The sequence below is a fragment of the Falco peregrinus genome, chromosome 2 (genome assembly GCF_023634155.1).
Source record: "Falco peregrinus isolate bFalPer1 chromosome 2, bFalPer1.pri, whole genome shotgun sequence".
Taxonomy (NCBI): Eukaryota; Metazoa; Chordata; class Aves; order Falconiformes; family Falconidae; genus Falco; species Falco peregrinus.
The window spans coordinates 33,835,098-33,854,526 of record NC_073722.1 but is presented as its reverse complement, the minus strand read 5'-3'; the positions used below and the strand labels follow the sequence as shown (position 1 = coordinate 33,854,526).

The window sequence follows — 19,429 nt, the reverse complement described above, 5'->3', positions numbered from 1 at the left end:
CCATTGAATTATCCATGAAGAGTCCTGGGCCTTTTTTCTTAGCTCTTACAGTTTTGTCAGGAACCAGAAGTTCATAGACATAATCTTATTATTCCATCCACAGACATTTCTGAACATTGAATCTATGTTATTTTTTAAAGCTGCTCTGTGAAATTCTTAGTCTTCTCTGCTTTCAACTAACTTCAACATGCAGAAAGATTTTGACATTCCTATATTGTTATCATATAATAAACAGTGTTTTAAAGCTTCATTTTTAAAGTACTTTACAACAGTTGCTTATAGCAGCCCCTTGAGATTAGATTAGAAAGAATGATTGTATCCCATAAAATAATCTGGTTTTTCAGTTACTCCTTATGTGATAATGTTGTCAGTATGCCAAAATGGTAGCTGACTAAATATTTGAAGAGATGAGACCATGCTGTCACAGCAGCATTAAGAATGCCAAGGAGCTGCTGAATGCAAGGCAGAATGTCACAGTGAGCACTGCATTTCCACCACCATTACACAGTTCACACACACATGAGTTTATTATCGTAATCAGCATTTTAAGCACATGCTTTGGCAGGAGCTCGCCAGTTCTCAGGGAGAGAGGGAAAAAGAAATGTGCTGGTTCCCTGTTGTTTTCTGAAGGATGTACCGGCTTTAATATCCATATTATTAATTATTCACTCATCTTTATAATACTACCATCACCAGAGTCTTGTGCACACCAACAGAAAATTGGCATTATATTTCTGTTTTACATGTGCCAGATGATGTCCAATCTTTTCAGTAATTTTCCATATTTGCCAATCTTTTTCTGCGTTCTCAACTGAATGTTGTCTGATTTTCTAAACATACTTCATTGACAGGAACATTTGAAAGATCCATATTTTCCAATTCCCTTACTTTGGACTTATCTGCCCTACAATGTTGTCACCTGTTTATAGGCTGTATTTGCAGAATCCAGTTCTGAATACTACCAGCCTGTCATGTACTTCAGCCGACTTCATGTTTCACAAACACCTCTGGTGCTTACATCTCTCCTGCCATTTGTCTTTGTTTTATTGTATCTCATGTGAATAACTTTTTTCCATGAAGCTGACATCAAACTTTGTCAGCCGTCCTTTACAGAGTTGCTTGAAATTTGACAACTTATTTTTGTGAAATTTCATTTTTCAATCCATTTCTGCCTCCTATTTGTTCATATGGATAGAAAGTTACTTTTAATAAGAATATAATCCATATTTAGTTTTTGAAGGTACATAATCCATTATTTTTTTCTTGAGATTCTTCCATTTGCCTTCAACACATGCTTATGGTTTTGTGATGTTTTGCCATGTTCTCCATTCATTTCTTCCATGCTTTCTCTCAGTGGAAAGCCTGACCTCATTCAGCTCCTCAGTACCTTATGAAGTGCTGATTTCGTTCTCTTTGCTCAACAGAAACTTCCTTTAAATAAAACGCAGGCTGACCTGTTTCCGCATGAAAATACTTTGTATCCATTACATTGTCAGTCCATGTGGGACAATGCTGCATAAAATCTAAGTGGCATTAATGTCTGTCCTTCTGGTGTATATAATTAAACTGCAGGTTTAAAGTGCATATTCCATGTTGACAATTCTATGCTTCACACAGCCCCTCCCCCCCCAAGGGGGTTGATAAATTACCCTGTATCTAAATAATGTGCTAAAAACCCCTTTAAATGGAATATTGGATTTCTTAAATATTAATTATTGGCAGTTTCAATTAAGTAAAATTTTGCACGTTAAAGATCCTGGTTAGCTTTTTAGGGAAAAGTAAAAGAAAAGGCTTTCTGTTTAGAGCCTAATACTGATATTGCGACTTTGCATCACCTTGATAGCTCTGCTGGACAATTGTTTTGGGATGAAATTTTAAGACAATAGGAGCTGTCTTCTCTGCTGATGGATACTGCTTCTGTAGCAGAGCTGGCAAGGAGAGGTATGTGCTTGCACTGTACTGCGGCCTTCCTGTCTCTTGAGTTTGGTTTGATAGCCTAAACCACTGAGAAAAATGAGTCTGCACTGGAAGCTGAAGTGGTTAAGGAATGTTCTGTGATGGTGGGAGCAGGAGGAAGCAGAGCTTGTTGCCAAAATGCTACTTCATTCCAGTGCATTTGGATTTACTGGTAACCATCAGGGTGTTGCTGAGAGGGTCTTGTCATACTGCTCTGTCTGACTTCTCAATTGGTACAGAAGTCAGTTGGCTAAAACTAGCAGTTCCTGTTGTGTGAAGTCAATTAGCAGGCAACGCACTGTCTGCCAAGAGCCTCTTGGGAAGATGCCTTCAGTAGCAGGACTGCTTATCTCCAAGTAACTGCCAGTGAAAATGGAAGGAGAATAAAGCCTGTGGTGTCCTCTCTTTTTCCTTTCTGGTGTGATAAACTCAGAGCAAAATTAAGTATTCGGCATCTCAGTAAATGTAGTGCTTAATCTTTATCGACTTAGTACAATTGTATCTGTAGCAGTTACACCCTTCCTGCAAAATTAATTCTCCTCTTATAAATTCACACACAGCTAAATAAGAATACCTACGCTTTTTTTTTTTTAAGATCTGTCCAATCAATTTGATATTATTTGAGAAAAAAATACCTCATATACATAAATACTTTAAAAAACAAAATAACTGGTTGAGCACGAAGACTTCCCCAGTTTTAGTGTACCTACTAATTATGCAGGAAGCACAGAATTAATAAGGTGCGTAGCTGCACCTTTGCCTCTGGGCCAAATGGAAAGTTTTCATACCATTAGTGACCTGTAGGAAACATTTCGGCAACTTAAAAAAAAATTCCTATAGCTCTATTATTGTAATGTCTCTATTGTAAACAGGAGGTAAAATACTTTGCCAATAAATGTTATGTATTAACTGTCTTCCAACTTTTGTTATTTAGTGTGCCTTCCTTTAGCCTTTTTCCATTGACTTAAGCAAAGCATGACACATTATTCATTCATTAGAAACATCATAATTTAAATTGATTTAGATTTGTTGTTTAAACCTCTCCCCTTTCCAGAAATTTTTATGGGATGCTCTTTCATTGGCATGTTCAGTCTATTGAGCTTAACCAACTGCAGTGGTCTAATGCACCTAGTGCTTTCCTCCTTTGTCATACAGCTCATATATTAAAAGCATTAAAGGTCATTCTTAAGGTTCAAAACTATTACTTTAATTGGTTTTAGAAAGTATAGCCTTTCTAATGGCGATAGCATTTATCAGCCTCTATGCAGGCATTCCTTCCACATTTTAGTTTTTCAGCACCATTAATCTCTTTTCACTTGGTTGCATTTTAGAATTCACCTTCTGTGTGAAAATTCTTTGAATGATTGGCAGAAATAACTCTGGGTCCCTTTGAATAGAGACTTTTTTGGCACGTGTTCAAACAGACTATCAGGAACCTTACAAATAGCGACCGAGCAGCAATTCTGTTAATTGTACTGGTACCTTCTCTCAGAATGGTGTGAGTAAGTGACAGGCTTTTATTTCAAAAGAAGAGGCCAAAAAGCCATTAATGAGCTAGACTACCTCGTGAAAATGCTGCTCTTACATTCTTCTGATTTTTCTCTTCTCTTCTGTGGCTTGAACTACCGGTCAAAGTGGTTCTAAAACCTCTTTCCTTACTATAGTATTATGAATAAAAGAAAATAAATACAACTGCAAAATACAATTGCAGTAAATGATTGCAAAAATGCTTCTAAAGGGGAGGGGGGCAGGGATAGAATTACTTGCTGTGATGACCACAGCTTTGTATAAATGACTATTTAAGCAAAAATGCATGGAATTAAAGTGATTGTTTTTCCTCTGTTTTTGTTTATATTAAAAACATTTAAGTAATCAAAGGAAGGACTTAATTACATTTCCTTCTTTTTTTGAAGGATAACAGTCACTATGATGCCATTTTGGGGAGGGGAAAGGTTTGTTGGAGGGGAGGGTAACTGGAGGGTTGCCACTGTTAACTAAGCAACAGTTGTATAAATCATTTTAGTCTTTGTAAGGGGCAGAAAAGACCCTCATGTAATACATGACATGAAAAAGCCATACAGGAGTAAGGAATTTTAACAGTAAACCTTCATAATCCAGTGTAGTGAAAAGTCACTGACTTCTTAATTACTGTGGCCTTCAAGATAAAATTGTTCTTTCTTGCAAATGGAGATTTCTAATGTTGGAATGCCAAAATTAGAACCTGTATGGTTGTTTCATGTTGACTTTATTTACATTTCCCCTGAGTTTTCTAATTTGTCCCCTCAGACCCGTCTGATCTTACCTTCCTAGTTTCTACTATTTTTCTTCATGTTTTCATCTTCCTCCATCTCATTCTCCCTCATACTTTGTTTTCATAAGTCTGTTGATTAGTGATTGTGTATTATGCCAAGCTCTCGACTACAACTTTGTGAGCCATGTGATACCGAGCAGGATTAAAAATTCCTGAGACCGCCTCTCACAGTAACACTCAAATTATAGTAAAGGAGAAAGGGGAACAAACAAAAGGGAAAGCAAAGCAAAGGGGAAAAGAAGGCAAAGAGTGGAAACAAAATTAGATCTGAGAGAACTGAACTTAATAGATGGACTTAACCAAGATAGAGTGACAAGTGACCTGATCACACTGCAGAAACTGGGGAAGTGATTTGCATAAATGCAGAATTTTAATTGAGAACTGGGAGCTCATGTATGTATCTTTCCAAGCTAAGCTTGGCATGTGTACAGTTTCACTATTTCTGTTGTTTTTTAGGATTCATCCTTAGCTAAAATTTGAAAGTACAGCCTCAAATAGCTTTTGAACAGAGAGATTCTTACACTGAGATGCAAAGATGCTTCTAAGAATGACCCTTTACAGAGAAAAGTAACCTGAGAAGGATTTAGACACATTTATTGAAGACGCTTCAAAGACTCATATAGCAGCAAATCTCTGAAATGTCAGAGATAAGGCAGCTTTCTCTATTTTTAGCAGCTCGAAGTGTGATTTGGCTATCTAAGGTAGCCTGACGGAAATGACAGCAAACGCTGCGTCTTCACAGCTTGTAAGGAATGGGTCCGAATGCTGAGGGGAGGATACAATAAGTTACAAGACTAAACTGGTAATTGTTTTCCAGGGTCTGTGCTTGTTCCTGCTCTCTAGTTTAAATCAAAATGTTGGTCTTTTTAGGACTTAGACAGAATGTCAGCTCATAAATATAGTTTACCTCTTAAGCAGTTAGGGTGTTAGCCAGAAGTCTTGCACATCCAGTGAAGTTCTGGAAAGGTTTTGTCAAGTTGATTTCTATTTATACGTATACATATGTAGTCACTGGTCTTGTTTCAGTATGTATTGTTAAGATTTTTAGTAGGCTGCAAGAATCCTCTATAACTGTATCTATCTTTTTTTTTTCCAGAAAATACATGTTAAACTTCTGATGCTACCCTAAATAGATCTCTTTAGTCTCACTATAAAATGTTTCACAGCCATTTAATTATTCTTATGGCTCTTTTGGAAACCTTTCTGATTGATCAAAATCTTTTTTTAATTCCCAACATGCAATACTGCCAGTGTATGGAGGTGTCAAGTGAAAAGATGATGTCTACTTATGGATAAAAAATTAAAATAATTATTTTAGTATTCAGTTGCTTATGAATACTGATACATATTTTGGTCAGTATTAATCCAGAAAAATGTGCCAGTTTTTGAATTTTCAGAAACTGGTGGATTGAAATATAGTGCAGTAAAGGTACATAAGTAAGTACCTTGTAGAGATATTGCTATTTCCTAAATGCCTCTTTGATAAATTTCCATGATCTGGCTAATATTTTCTCAGCTCTTAATCTAACATTCCAAGCTTCTGAGCAACTTCATATAGCTGCCATGTTTTTAAAATTAACTCTTCTCTTATATGCTTCTCTTCGACTGTACTTCATGAACACTTTTCTTCAAATCTTCTCATATGTTCTTCCCTTTCCAAAGGTTTATAAGGCCATTCCTGACTAACGCACTGGACTTGATATTCAAATTTATTTATTTATTTACCAGTAGACTGGAGAGGCATTCTGATTTTTCAGTGAAATATAGAGCTCTTGCTTCTGTTTTGCTTAAAAGTTACTGCACTTTTATGTCCAGAAATATATACCTCAAATAAGACTACCTGACTTTTATATACATTATTATTAGTTATAATGTATTAGTTATATGCTTATCTTTTCCCTAGAAGTTTGTTCAAAAGAATTCATAAGAGTATGGCTTTACATAGGGAGGAGGACCAAAAAAGGTTCCTAATGAAATGGAAATATCCGGTGCAAAATAGCTGACGTGAAACTAAAATTGTTGTATCAATATACACTGTGACTGAACTTTCCCACATTCTGCAGCACCTAATTTTAAATGCCATCCCCGGCCCTGCTGAGTCTGTTAATGCAAATATAGCTGTTAACTTTGAAAATCTTTGCATGAAAATAATCCTAATACTATTTCATAATTTTACTAGAAAGGTTTTATGACTTGCTGCTCCATGTTGTAAGTGACAGTGAGTTTAGACTGTTCAGCTGTGGCAACAATGATGTGAATACAATTCTCTCCATATATTTTTCTTTGGGAAGGTCATTATTTCTTAGCAAAAACTGTATGTCCATTGCAATATAAAACCGAATGGTTTGCTTTATCAAAAATATAGAAATTTGCTAAAATCTTATTTCATATGATATATACATATAAACACATGATAATTACATGTGAATAATGAAAAATGCATTATCTGTGAGGCAATGTATTGAATAAATGTGAAACAAATTAAAAATGGGTAAAGGGTATTCTATTGAGGTATTAACTTCTTTACCTTAATATATTTAATTTGCCAATGCAGATTTCACTGAATTACAGTTAACTTATATTGGGGATTCCTACCTTAATATTTCTCAGGCAAAACTTGATATTCCTTTTGACTGCCTCAAAAATAGATGGTTTTGCTAATTTGATAGCTAATCCCGTCTGCTTAATACGCAAGCGAAATGATTTGTCATGCTCCTACTCAAGTATCTTCCTAATCTGAAAATGACTGGTAAATCATGTGGCTTTATGCCTTTTTTTTTTTTTTTTTTTTGTTCTTTCTTATTTTAGTTGTCAGACAGTAGGTAGAATATTTAATCTGTTCTTTATTAGTATGTGTTCTGTGCTGCCATTGTTGACATCTTTGGCTTTCTTCATGCCCTTGTGTCCTGTCTTTAAAAACTAATTAAATTCAGAGGACAGAGGACAATTTCAACAGTCAAGAGGATGTAGAGATACAGAAAACAACTGGACAAAAAATGTGTGAAACCAGTGCTGGTTTCCAGAGACACTGGAAGTAGATACTGGCCCAAATGAACACCATTCCACCTCTGGGGTTTTGTACAAGTTTCTGGTGGGTATTGAAGTAGAAGAGGCACCTTGAGGGACCTCTGTGACTCTGCCAAGGGAAAGAAAATAACTCAGGCATGGAATAAATGAATATTTCATACAGCATGAAGGGAAGCTGGAGAAAGCCCATGTAGCTCTTCCAGAAAAACCCTCATAGATCTCTGACAGCTGTGCCACACTCCAAAGGTGGTGTTACTCTTACATTTTATTTTCACATATGGCTTTTCACTGCTGATAATTTTCCCTCAGCAATGATGTGAGTGAAGTTACTGTAAACGAAACTATGGCTACTGACTTTTCACTATTTGGTGATTCTTTGTCAATTGAATGTCAATTCATTATTTACTACTACTGTTGCTAAATACATGTCTAGTAAGCAGTAACCACCTGTGAAAAGTATTCTTAGTTAAAAACCTTCACTTAGATTTTAGTGGCAAATTTATGGGTGTAAATCAATGTATTGTTTAACAGGTACTAAGTACTCCTGCCACACTGTTGGACTCATAATAGTGCGATTCTCAAGCAAGTGTGTCTGCTCAATGAGAGCAGGTGACAAGTCACTGCTTGTGGTGAGCCAAGAGTAGCAGGATTACATCTATTTTGTTGTGAACTTAACACAGTTACTCTGAACAGCTCAAGTAGTTTTTGTAGTATAACAGCTCTCATCAAAAATAGGCTAATTAGAGGGGCTTTAACTTGACTCTAGGTGACTCAGGCTAATTGCACTGGAGCTGTTCTCTGACAGATGCCAAAGCACTGAGCAAATAATTCTTTAAAGAAGTGGTGAATTTTCCCTACAACCCGAATCTGTAACAATTAAGGAATGTAAAGCCTATCATCATTAATGGTGCTGTAAGCTTCAGAGCATGAGATGGCCCTTTCTGTGATGAAAAATTAAACAAATGCAGGTTTGGGACTTGCTTTTGAGTAAATGTGATGAATTGTTTAATAGCTTTAGAATTACAATTCTTGTTACTTTTTTGATGTAATGCAGACTAAGGAGTCATCTGTCATTTACAATCAATCCCATGAGGAAATATGTGATACAACAATTAGACTGGTTGTTAACAATTTGGCAAGCTTTAGGGCAACATTGACAGTGATTCTTTATATGCAACTATTTAGGAAACTGTCAACCAGATTTATTAATACACAGAATTAAAGCCTGAAATTCTAAAGTGCAAGTAATATAGTCATTCAAAATACATCCTTTGTTTTGTTAGACATGGATGTTATCACAGATTTCAACAGAATTCTCTTGCTGCTAAAGTTAGAAGTGACATTTAGTGGATATAAGCACTCTGGAGGTGCAGTTGTTGAGAAAGAAAAAAAGGTACTTTGTTTAATAGCCTCAAGGATTTCTGTAGCAAAGCGAGACCATTACATTTTCCTTATTTGAAAAACAAAAAAAAAAACAACAAAAAAAACAAACACCAAAAAAAACCCATAACACACACACACCCCCCTTCTCAAACCTGGCAGATGTTACATATGATGAGAGATGTATTGGCTGTGTATTGCAGTTCTTCGGATTCAGGAGCTGTGCTGAATCCCATCACTGAAATCTATTTTTTGTTTTCTGACAGCTGTTTTTGCCATTTACTTTAAAAGCAGATGGGGAAAATGCAAAGAAGAACTGTCAATTTTATTACCATGTATAATCAGCATCTGTGCAGTACATCAGACTCATTGCACAGCTTACACTTTCTTCTCTGTAGTAAAAATTCTTCTGGGATTTCTTGATAAGCTTCTTGCAGTCTTTTTGTAAATTAGGAGATGCTGAAAGTAAAAGTATAGATTAATTAACTGCTAAAGCCATTATTGTATTGACCAAATTTACTTAATTGAGATGTTATGTTCTGATTGTTTAAGTATATGGGTAATTTGCTGCTCCATATTCAAATCTGTGTGTTCTTAAGGAAGATGTTTTATTTTATTGTTACAAAATACTTAATATCTTTTTTAGATATATCTCTGATCCATTAACATGCATTTAGGTGCAGCACATCTCTGTGCAGTATTTTTTACCTTTCTCTACAAAGCAGGCTTAGTATATTATACCCATCTGCATGATTTAAAATAAAAATAATTCTGTAGAGAACAGGGTGTTCTTCATTCCTAGTCTGCCCTCTTTCCTGGTGCAGAAATCTTTCACAGAAATGACTTTTTGTAGTGGGAAAATCAGCTAGTTTAAAAGTGTCAGTATAAATAAGCATGTTGTCTGTCTCTGTAAGTGCGGAAGTAGTAATCAGTAATGGTGTGCTGCAGGCTTATAGTAGAGAACAGCATCCTCCTGGAAAGTGTCAAGTGATTTACATGTCACAGGGCTCTTTGGGGCCGGGGTGGGAAGACTCTATCTACTGTCTGGGGACCTTTGATTTGATTTGATTAGGTTGGAAGTTGGAAACAACTGCAGAAAGCACCTTTGTTTCTTAGAATAGTAGGTGTTTGTACATTATGGTGTCTTCAGTGATAAGCAGGGGGAAAAGATTTAGAAAAGAAATGTCCACAGTATATTTCCTAGATAGGAAAGATTAGGGAATAGTCTTCAAGAAAGGTTTCAGCTGCTTTGGCTGTGTAAAAGACAGTAAAACACTTATGTATTAATGCAGGACTTCTTTGAAGTGAAACACTAAATGGAGCAGGAGACTTAATACTAAGAGCATTAATTAGCGTTTGTGTGGTGATGGGCAGAGTACTACTTATATATGAGGCAGTGCAGGCTTTGATGAAGCATGTACTTAACTGTCTTCCTCCATTATCTTATCTTATTAAATATGCTACTGAAATTGACTATGGCTTTTGAAAAAGAAACCACCAAGACACTGTTTATGATACATAGATCATCGTTTATAATAAAGACTGACTTCTGGGATGACTTTGAAAGGAGATGTTGTGCACAAAATTTAATACAAGTTCCATGGAAAAATACTGATACTAGCTTTTTGTTCTTCTGTAATATAATAGTGCTTCTGGCCATGTCATTTGTGAGCATTTAATAGTTGATTTTTTCAGTAATAGATAACTACAACCCATCCTATTCCAGAATTAAAAATGTTTCATTTAATATGAGGAATTAATATAAAAGAGTTTTTAATTACTATGGGTTTTATCAGTAGAATGCAAATTTCCTTTAGATATTAGTCTATCTGTGCTTTGTGACCCTGGAATATATCTAATTAGATTTTCTCTGGAATAGTGGATGCAAATTTGCATTCTGTAAAATTCAGCTGATTCTAGGAAGATAAAGAGAAGATTAGAGGATAACAAAGCTTGAAAATGTGAATTTGATTTACTTTCTTTACAGACAAAGTGGGATATAAAGATTTTTCTTCTGTATTTATATAATCTTATTTTTCCTTTCTTATGCTAATCATTCTTTGAAATGTGACGTGTTTTAGTGCCTACACTTTGGCATGAGTTAAGAAAAGACATATTTAGATGATGCTACTATAACAAATCATTTATCCAGAAGAGCTTGTAAATTTAACCCAGCACTACAGTCTGTCTATTAGACTATATATTTCTCACTAAAAGGAAATGTTAGGTAAAGTTGACATGGAGTTCATTTTCTTATCCACAAGTGAATTGGTTGTTCACTCTATTAGAACTGCTAGAAAATTAGGTTTCAGAGATATACTGCAGTAAGACTTCTTCAGGTTTTGGACACATATAATTTGTAGACAAATTGGACAGCAGTAAATTAAATCTGCTATTCCATTGTTTCATAAAAAATGGCATGCATGTATCCTGTAAGGTACTTCAGTTTACAGAACTAACATATTTTTAAATTAAAAGAATAAACTGGAAAATACTTTGTGTCTTAATTTAACACTAGACCTTGTCTTTCTTGAGTTACATGCTATATCAAGTCTAGTGAAGAGCATTATATGTTTAAAGATAGGTGAACATAGACTGGAGCCCCTCCAGCACTAGGTTACAAATCTCTACATCACAGGCTAATAAGCAGCATTTATAATGAGGCTTGTAACAGCCTCACGTGGGAGCATTGCCACTGCAATTTCTGTCTTTCCCATATACACATTTTTCCCCAGTTGTGTGTCTCTTCAGAAGTTCAAGTCCTCTTCTGTAATATGGCCTTACGGCCCTCTCATCTTCACCCTCCCTCCCCTTTCGACACCTCTGTGTATGTCCTATGTGTTTCCCTGTGCAAGATATTCTTTGGGTGGTTCTTAAAGCTACACATCTGATAAATGTCTGGTCAGGCTATCCCTGGTGGTTAGGCAGTTGGTTGCTGCCAAATAGAGTGTGTAACAGGAATGGATGGATGGCAGCCATTCACTTCATGGCTGGGTTGATTTGATTTCTCAGCTCCTTCCCATTGCTAAAGTATGACAATTTTTAGAAATTTATTATCTTAAGGTTTTATCTCTCTTTGACCTAGCCAGCTGAATAGAAACCTATCTAGATGATAAGCATGCATAATTTTATTTTCTGAGGAAAAAGCTAAAAATGTAAATACCTCAGTTTGGTCTATTTAGGTGTTGCCTTTTAACTTAAGCAAGTTTTTACTTATTCAGATATTTGCCTTCTGCATCTACTCAAGTGTACTGGAGAAGAGAGACCTTGTTCCTTTATAGCCTAATCAGTACTCCTGGTCTGATGCAAAATGTGTTTCATGGGTCCAGAAGGCTCAGCGAAGGCAAAGAAAGCATATGAAAGAATACCCTGTTTAAGGAGAAAATTAACAGTCTTGTGCCATAGGATCCCCTGCAGTGTTTAAAATATACCTGAAAACTGTAGCAAGGTAGCAACATTTTGCTTACTAAGGACTTTTTAAAGCATGAACCCTGTCTAAAACAGTTCTGATGAAGTGAGATTTTTTGTGTCAGGAAGACTTTTTGAGGCACTTTTTTTTTTTTTTTTTTTTTCCCCCGGCTTCTTTATAAGTCATTCAAGAACAAATTCTGCTAAGGTAAAGTATGGTCACACTTAAGAGATTTTGAGTATTAAATGTATAAGTATCTCCATCTGAACAAAACGTCACAAAGGCAGGAAAAAATCTTTTTTCAATTCAGTTATACTGTGATCTCTGGAGAAACTTAACAAAAAGAAACAATTGTAAGAACTGTTTCTTGGAAAGGCTTACTCAAAGTGAATATATGAGCTTATTAGTTACACTGCACACACAGGGACTCATGTCTCTTTATCAGAGCAAAAGTAAACCAGAAGAGAGTTAATAGGACACGGGTAAAAGGAAGAAAACAGGGTAATATCCCTACATCTGGATTTAAAAAGGCTTTTTGACCTTAGATTCTGAGTCAATGTAATTTATGTGTAATTTAAAACAGTGCAGTAAATTCTACAGAATTTTGATTCCTTATATGAAATAGGTTTTTGGCATTGTCTTTATCTATGTAGATTATACTAAGTGCATGAAGGAGGGAAATAGAAAGCTTATTAGGTAGGTATGATGTGTAGTTTGAATAATACTGCCTTTTCCGGTTGTACTTTTTAGTACAAATAGTTTCAATCCTTATGTCTACATAACAAATTTTGCACTGCCATAGCCATGAAATACAGTGGCGTGTAAAGACGTATCTTTTAAATGTATTTATTGCTGAACCTGTTTTGACTTGTTGGCAAGTGGGCCACAGGTCTGTATCAGCATAGATTTCCCATATGCAAAGCTCTGAAAGTTAAAAAAATTGTTGGAAAACTCTGTCCATTAGCAAATTCACATTTTGCAGAATGGCAAGTTTCAGTCACAGTCATTATATATACAAAGCAAAGATAGCCAGTAACATAAACTACAATTTTTAGAATAAAATACTTGTTTAAAGAAGTTAGAAGTGTGGCTGTGCAATCCTATTATTATATCTTAAAGAAAATGTATTATGTACTGTATCTAAATAAATCATGTGTGCATATTTAAAAATACGGCATTTGCCTTATTGCAGGTAGCAACATACGTTGTTTGTTCTGTAGGAACATTCCTTTGCCCTTTCTTATGGTTTGCATATTTCAGTGTTTAACTCACAGAATTCTTTAGACATTTCTAAATAAAACTTACTATAATAATTGCTGTACGTGAATAATACGTTGGGAGTCAATTAACAACAATCCTTTTGAATTTTTTAATGACAATTCTAGCTTAAATGTTAATTAAATGATATAAAATCAAGATTGGGTTTTAATTTACAACATTACGCTCTATAGGTTAAAAGGTTTGAGTTTACAGACAAAAATGAGGGTTTTTTAAATGAAAACTGAGAGGAAAATGACCTTGTCTTTCAAGATCAAAATTATACTGAAAAAGAAAGCAAAAGCAGCCTTTGTTAAAGTCTGTCCCTTCTAGATTGTTATGGCTTTAGGTTGTTGTTGTGGTTTGGGTTTTGTATTTTTATGATGATGCTGTTCTTTTGCAGACGGTTAGAACAAAATTCAATCAAGGTCATACCTCCTGGAGCATTCTCACCATATAAAAAGCTTCGAAGAATGTACGTACCCAATAATATAGATTATTTTTTTCATATATATATATGCATATATATATATATTTATATATAAAAATAAAAAAACAAGTCAAGGTCATACAGAGGAACTGCAGTCAATGACTGATTATCTAAGAAAGTTTGACTGCTGGAATATTAACTGATATGTCAGCCTGATTATTAAGACCGTATAGTATCTTTGTCACACTAATAATAATTGTTTTTTACCAAGTATTGACATTATTTCATATGGTTCTGCACAGAAGCAATATGTTAGTGCAGTGAACACCCTATAAAAACAATTAATTAATGGGGATAAGCCATCTTTGAGGTTGTAGAGTTCTGTGGCCATAGCAAACAGAGAATTCTTTATAAAATGTACTTAACCACTTAGGAAAAGTAAATGTTTTTTTCATAATTTTTCAAGCATTTGAAAGGTCTATTCTTAACCATGCATTTTGTTTCAGTGGACTGGCAATTTTAGTAGTTTTATATTAAAATTCTTTGGCAACATCCATATTAATATTGTAATTTCTCTCTCCTTTCCATGCCTAATTCTAATTATGTATTATTTAAATGTTTGCTATTTTGAAAATAGTTTGGATTACTTGAATCAAATTGTATTTATTTCAGTGACCTCAGCAATAACCAGATCTCTGAAGCAGCTCCAGATGCTTTCCAGGGCTTACGTTCACTCAATTCACTGTAGGTATCTGTTTGACCTGTAAAAACAGAAGCAAATTTCTCATATTCTTATGGTGAAATTCTTTTGAATTTTTGGCTCCCTGCAGAATTTTCACATAAATTTGATCAATTATGAAAGCTGTAAAAAGAATTTCAGAACATTAGAGTGATAATTCAATATTGTATCACAGCTGGACACATGGTCATAAATATGTTCATGGCAAAAAGTTGAACAAAATAATTTATTTCCCAGTTAGCTGTTCGTACAAACAGCAAATACACTTACCAAGGTCCTTGTTAAGGCTGTAAACAGCGAGGTACTGATTTTGCTGAGAGCTCTTTGGCAGCTCTTTGGGCAACAAGCCTTTGGGGAAAACCTGTGATCCTGGTACCTCACAGGACCACAAGGATCTTGCAGGTATGTTGTTGCTGTTAAATTCCCTCAGAAAAATGGAAAATTCTTTATTTTTAAAGCCAAAATCACACAGTATATGCCTTTGATAACGACGGCTTTGTTTGCTTTGTTGTTTCCTGGTGCAGTGTCCTCTATGGCAATAAAATTACAGAACTTCCAAAGGGTCTATTTGAAGGACTCTTTTCTCTGCAATTGCTGTGAGTATTTTTTTAATATTTATTCTATTTTGGGATAACTCAGAAGGGTAAACATTATGAGAGATTTATGCTTGGAGAACTGGCAGGAAATCCCATGTGTAAGATCAGAGCATAATAAAAACAAATTATGTTAAAGCCAAAGGAGTTAAGGCTGTTGTAGGCCAGCTTGCCATTCATCCACAAATTTGATCATATCTTGGTCAATGTCTCAGCCTAAAATGATTAAAATGAAACTGTTCTTTTGTGTGGAATTTATAAGTGTAAAACACAAGATATGATACTGCCTTGCCCTGTGTACAACAAATACTACATATAAAGTTGTGTGGGAACAATAGAAGGAAAACTTGTGAGTTTTATACAGAGAAAATATGTAGTAGAAATACTATGTAATTCTCTTTCTAGTTGTACCCATGGAAGAACAAAGTTGCAGTATAGTTTCATGGATGACTTTTAATATTTTCTGACATACAATTTCTGACTGTACAATTCTTTGACTCTGTGAACTCCAGCTGCTATTTCATTTAACACTTTGGAAATTTCCATATGTTGTCTTATAAAACATTTATATTTAGATTTAATACTGGGTATAAAGAAGGATTTCATGGTAATATGTTTATCAAATATTGTCGATATTTAGCAGAAAAGGCTGGGCACTTGTTGTACTGTGAAAAGAAATTTGTGAAATAGGCCATAAAGCAACAGTGATGTTTTTGGAAGAAATTGTCCCACAATAACTGACTTGTTGATTTAAAACTTTTTCTGAAAGAATTTAAACCATCTTCCCACTTATTAGAAGTATTTAATGTCCAGATTTCACAGTGCAGTGATTGGCAAAATCTCTTATTAATTCAACGAAGGTGGCAAAACAGTAAGTAAATACAAAGAAAATGTAAGTTCTAGCACCACCTAGAGGTTTACATTTTGATTTTAGTAACTAATATAGTAGTGGGAGGTATGCATTCCTGTTTTCCTTTAAAGAGATTTTAATTATAAAAACATATTTCAGATTTTCAGTTAAAAAAAAGAGACATTTCTGAACTTCTGTTTATTCTGTATTTTAAAAAGTCCATAGTTCGATATACTTTGCGTAGCCAATACATTTCAGTCTAAGTAAATTTCTACTTGCGTAGTGAAACTTTTTATCAGAACACTGGTTTTCAAATCCACCATTCCATTCCTTTTCTGGCTGGAAATGGAAAAAACCCACACTTTATTATAAAAATGTATCTAGTTGAATGACATTTTTATTTTATTTTTTTTTTTCTCTTGAAAAGCATGAAGGAATTGGTTTAGATTGGCTTGTTTGTTTTAACTGTAAAAGTCTGGGAGGTACAGGGAAGAAAAGGTTCCCTTTGAAGATGGAGACCAAAAAAGATCCAAGACAAATTTGGATATATTCCATGCCACCAGTTTTTACTACAACTCTGTTAATGCGGCAGCATGCTGATTAGTAACATATAATTAAAAGTGCCACTGCACATCTCTTCCAGCTAATGAACACAGTGTTCAGTTCCCTTTTTGTTTGTTTATTTATTTGGCAAAGAACTAGTTTTCCTTGAAGATATTTGATTTTTTAAGCTTGTTTCTTTGCACAGGCAAATACCACACACACACACGTTCTACCAGCGCATACAAGAAATGTGATTTTAGCTGAATAAACCCACATATTTAACTCCAAGGTGCAAATATTTAGGAATAATTTCAGATCACCTAAATAAGATATTTCACTGAAATGTGTAATGTCACTGTCAATTAATATTTGTTACTACATCTCTAGTTCTGGTTACAAATGCACACAGAGAGTTATCTGTGAAAAATGCTGAAGCTGCAGGGACAGTAGGAGAATTTTTTCAATTTTGTAATTGTCTTCCATTAAACAGATTATTGAATGCCAACAAGATCAATTGCCTGCGAGTTGATGCTTTTCAAGATCTGCATAACTTGAATCTTCTTTCTTTGTATGACAACAAGCTTCAGACCATTGCAAAAGGCACCTTCTCACCCCTGCGTGCAATTCAGACCTTGTATGTATGCTCTTGTTTATGGTTGTCTTCAGTATGACTTCATATTCTGCAATGTACTAAAAATAACAGGAACTGCTGAGACCAAAGGGAAATAATGTGTGAAATTATCATTTTTTTCTTTATGAAAGACATTTGGCTCAGAACCCATTTATCTGTGACTGCCATCTGAAGTGGCTGGCGGATTATCTTCATACAAACCCCATTGAGACCAGTGGTGCCCGTTGCACCAGCCCCCGCCGTCTGGCAAACAAAAGGATCGGCCAGATCAAAAGCAAGAAATTCCGCTGCTCAGGTAATTTTCTTAATTTGGCTGCTATTTTTCTTTTATTGGCAAAACTAGTGGTTATAGAAGTTCTAATGAAGGCACCTGGCTCTCTACGGAATTATTAAACATTGCAGAATCTTTTTTAGTTCTTTGACTGAAGGGGGGGAAATCATGGAGGTCATGGGCTAATGGATCACAGAGCATTACTATAGTTAACACATTTGGCACTATTTCTGAGTAGAATAAAATCTAACAAAAGAAATGCAATATATAATACTTCAGAATGAAATGCTAAAGTTATTCACTATAAGTATCACCAACATAAATAATTTTGTAAAATTTCCACAAGGCTCTGGAGTATGTAAAAGATCTGCAAATTTCTAGCTAAATATGGAAACATGACATATTCATTTTATACAGGGAGCTTACCTCATACTGAAATTTACTTTTTCTTTTTCTAATCTTAATCCATTTCCTTCTTACATTTTTCTAAATCCTAACTTTTGTCATATGGTATCCAGCTGTTCCAGGTGCATTTTACATTCTACAATTTATTCAGTCTCAAGTGCAAATGCCAAATGAGAACTGTTATCCGTGTTCCGGATACATTTATGACTATTCACACTTTGTTGTTTATCAGCTCTCATTGTGAATACACACTTTTTCACTTAATTATCTGTAGTTAACTGTAGTCCATACTTAATCTAATAAAACTCATTCTTTGCTTGCTGACATTCAGGTGCATCTTCTATTTTTTTCTCTTTATTTAGCTAAAGAACAGTATTTCATTCCAGGTAGGTTTGGCTCTGCAGTAAGATTGACTAACTGCAGATACTCTCTCTCTTTCCCCAAAAAAGCAAAGTTATACCTTTTAGGAAACTGATGCATGTGTTTTAACATTAGTCAATACCTGTAGCAAGACATAGTTTTCCTTTGTAGATTACTAGTAGTTTTTTTCTGAATATAAGAGCTTAGCATGCAGCTCCATTTACTTTTTTTTGTCTCACAAATTTCAACACAATCTACCAAAATTTTATCTTTACTTAAATTATTTAGAAGGTTGCACCTGCTAGTTCATATTTCAATTGACACCTTTACTTACCTCGTACCTTGCCTTTCTGCTGCTACTGTTTTTAAAATGTAGCTCCTGAGCTGCTTTTAAACACAGGAAACCATACTACCATCAAAGAGCTAGTACAACTTTAAAAAATAAACATTTTACAAATGAATGTTTTCTTGCCTTGCTTTCTTGCTCTACACTGGCTGCAGTTACTGCTTGCTCACCCTCCTTGTGTTTACGAAATCACAGTGGAATGCTTGGAAAAGAAAGCTGATATTCTTCATTAAAGGCATTCTGTGCTCACACGCATACAATGAATCAGAAATGCTTTCCATTAAAGAAAATACAACTTTAGAGTTGGATTCAAACAGCAATTTACACACTGCTTTAAGCTGTAATAAGTCTATAATATTTTCAAAAAGATTTACTGATGTTGGCCCTAGCTCTTTGAAATATGTTTCTTTATTTATTTTACCTTGCTTGTCAGGTGTGTGCACTGATTTCTTAATAATCATGAAAAGAAAAAATGCACTTCCATTATGTTCATAACAGATTATGAATTATTGATTGGCAAAATAAACAGGGGAATAATTAATCTGTTGATGAATTACAGTGTGTGATTTGCAAGTAGGGTTTTCTACCATACTTTAATATCTGAAAAATATCTACAATAATTGATTATGACACCAGTGCACTTGTTCTTTCAAGTACTACAGGTATATTGTCATTCTGCAGTGATCTTAATCTTTGTCTTTTAAGCTGGTATGTTTAACAGTCCTACTAATGCTGTGTGATGTATCACTTAAATTTGCAGCCATCATGCGAAGTTCTTGATGCCCTTATACTTATTAGTATATGTTAGTTTGAATATGAAGAAAAGACAAAACGAAATTCAAAATAAGGCAGCAACTTGTCAGCGTTGGCAGCCGCAAAAATGTGTTTTTAAGTGGCATAAAACAGAGGGGGATTCAATTT

The 19,429-nt window shown here is 34.8% G+C and overlaps 1 protein-coding gene across 17 annotated transcripts in view; it reads left to right on the top strand.

The window, feature by feature from the left end:
• SLIT2 (slit guidance ligand 2) overlaps positions 1-19,429 on the top strand; it is a 266,644-nt gene that overhangs the window by 176,121 nt on the left and 71,094 nt on the right. For 12 of the 17 annotated variants that reach the window (XR_008746100.1, XM_055797551.1, XM_055797549.1 and 9 more), the window contains exons 10-15: positions 13,744-13,815; positions 14,443-14,514; positions 15,034-15,105; positions 16,986-17,129; positions 17,258-17,421; positions 18,165-18,188. Coding sequence is in view for 16 of the 17 variants with exons in the window: in XM_055797551.1 (XP_055653526.1) it covers positions 13,744-13,815; positions 14,443-14,514; positions 15,034-15,105; positions 16,986-17,129; positions 17,258-17,421; positions 18,165-18,188 (548 nt within the window). In the remaining variant the exon portion in view is untranslated. The remainder of the gene's footprint in view (positions 1-13,743; positions 13,816-14,442; positions 14,515-15,033; positions 15,106-16,985; positions 17,130-17,257; positions 17,422-18,164; positions 18,189-19,429) is intronic. The other 5 variants (XM_055797553.1, XM_055797550.1, XM_055797552.1 and 2 more) reach the window with 1 other exon arrangement.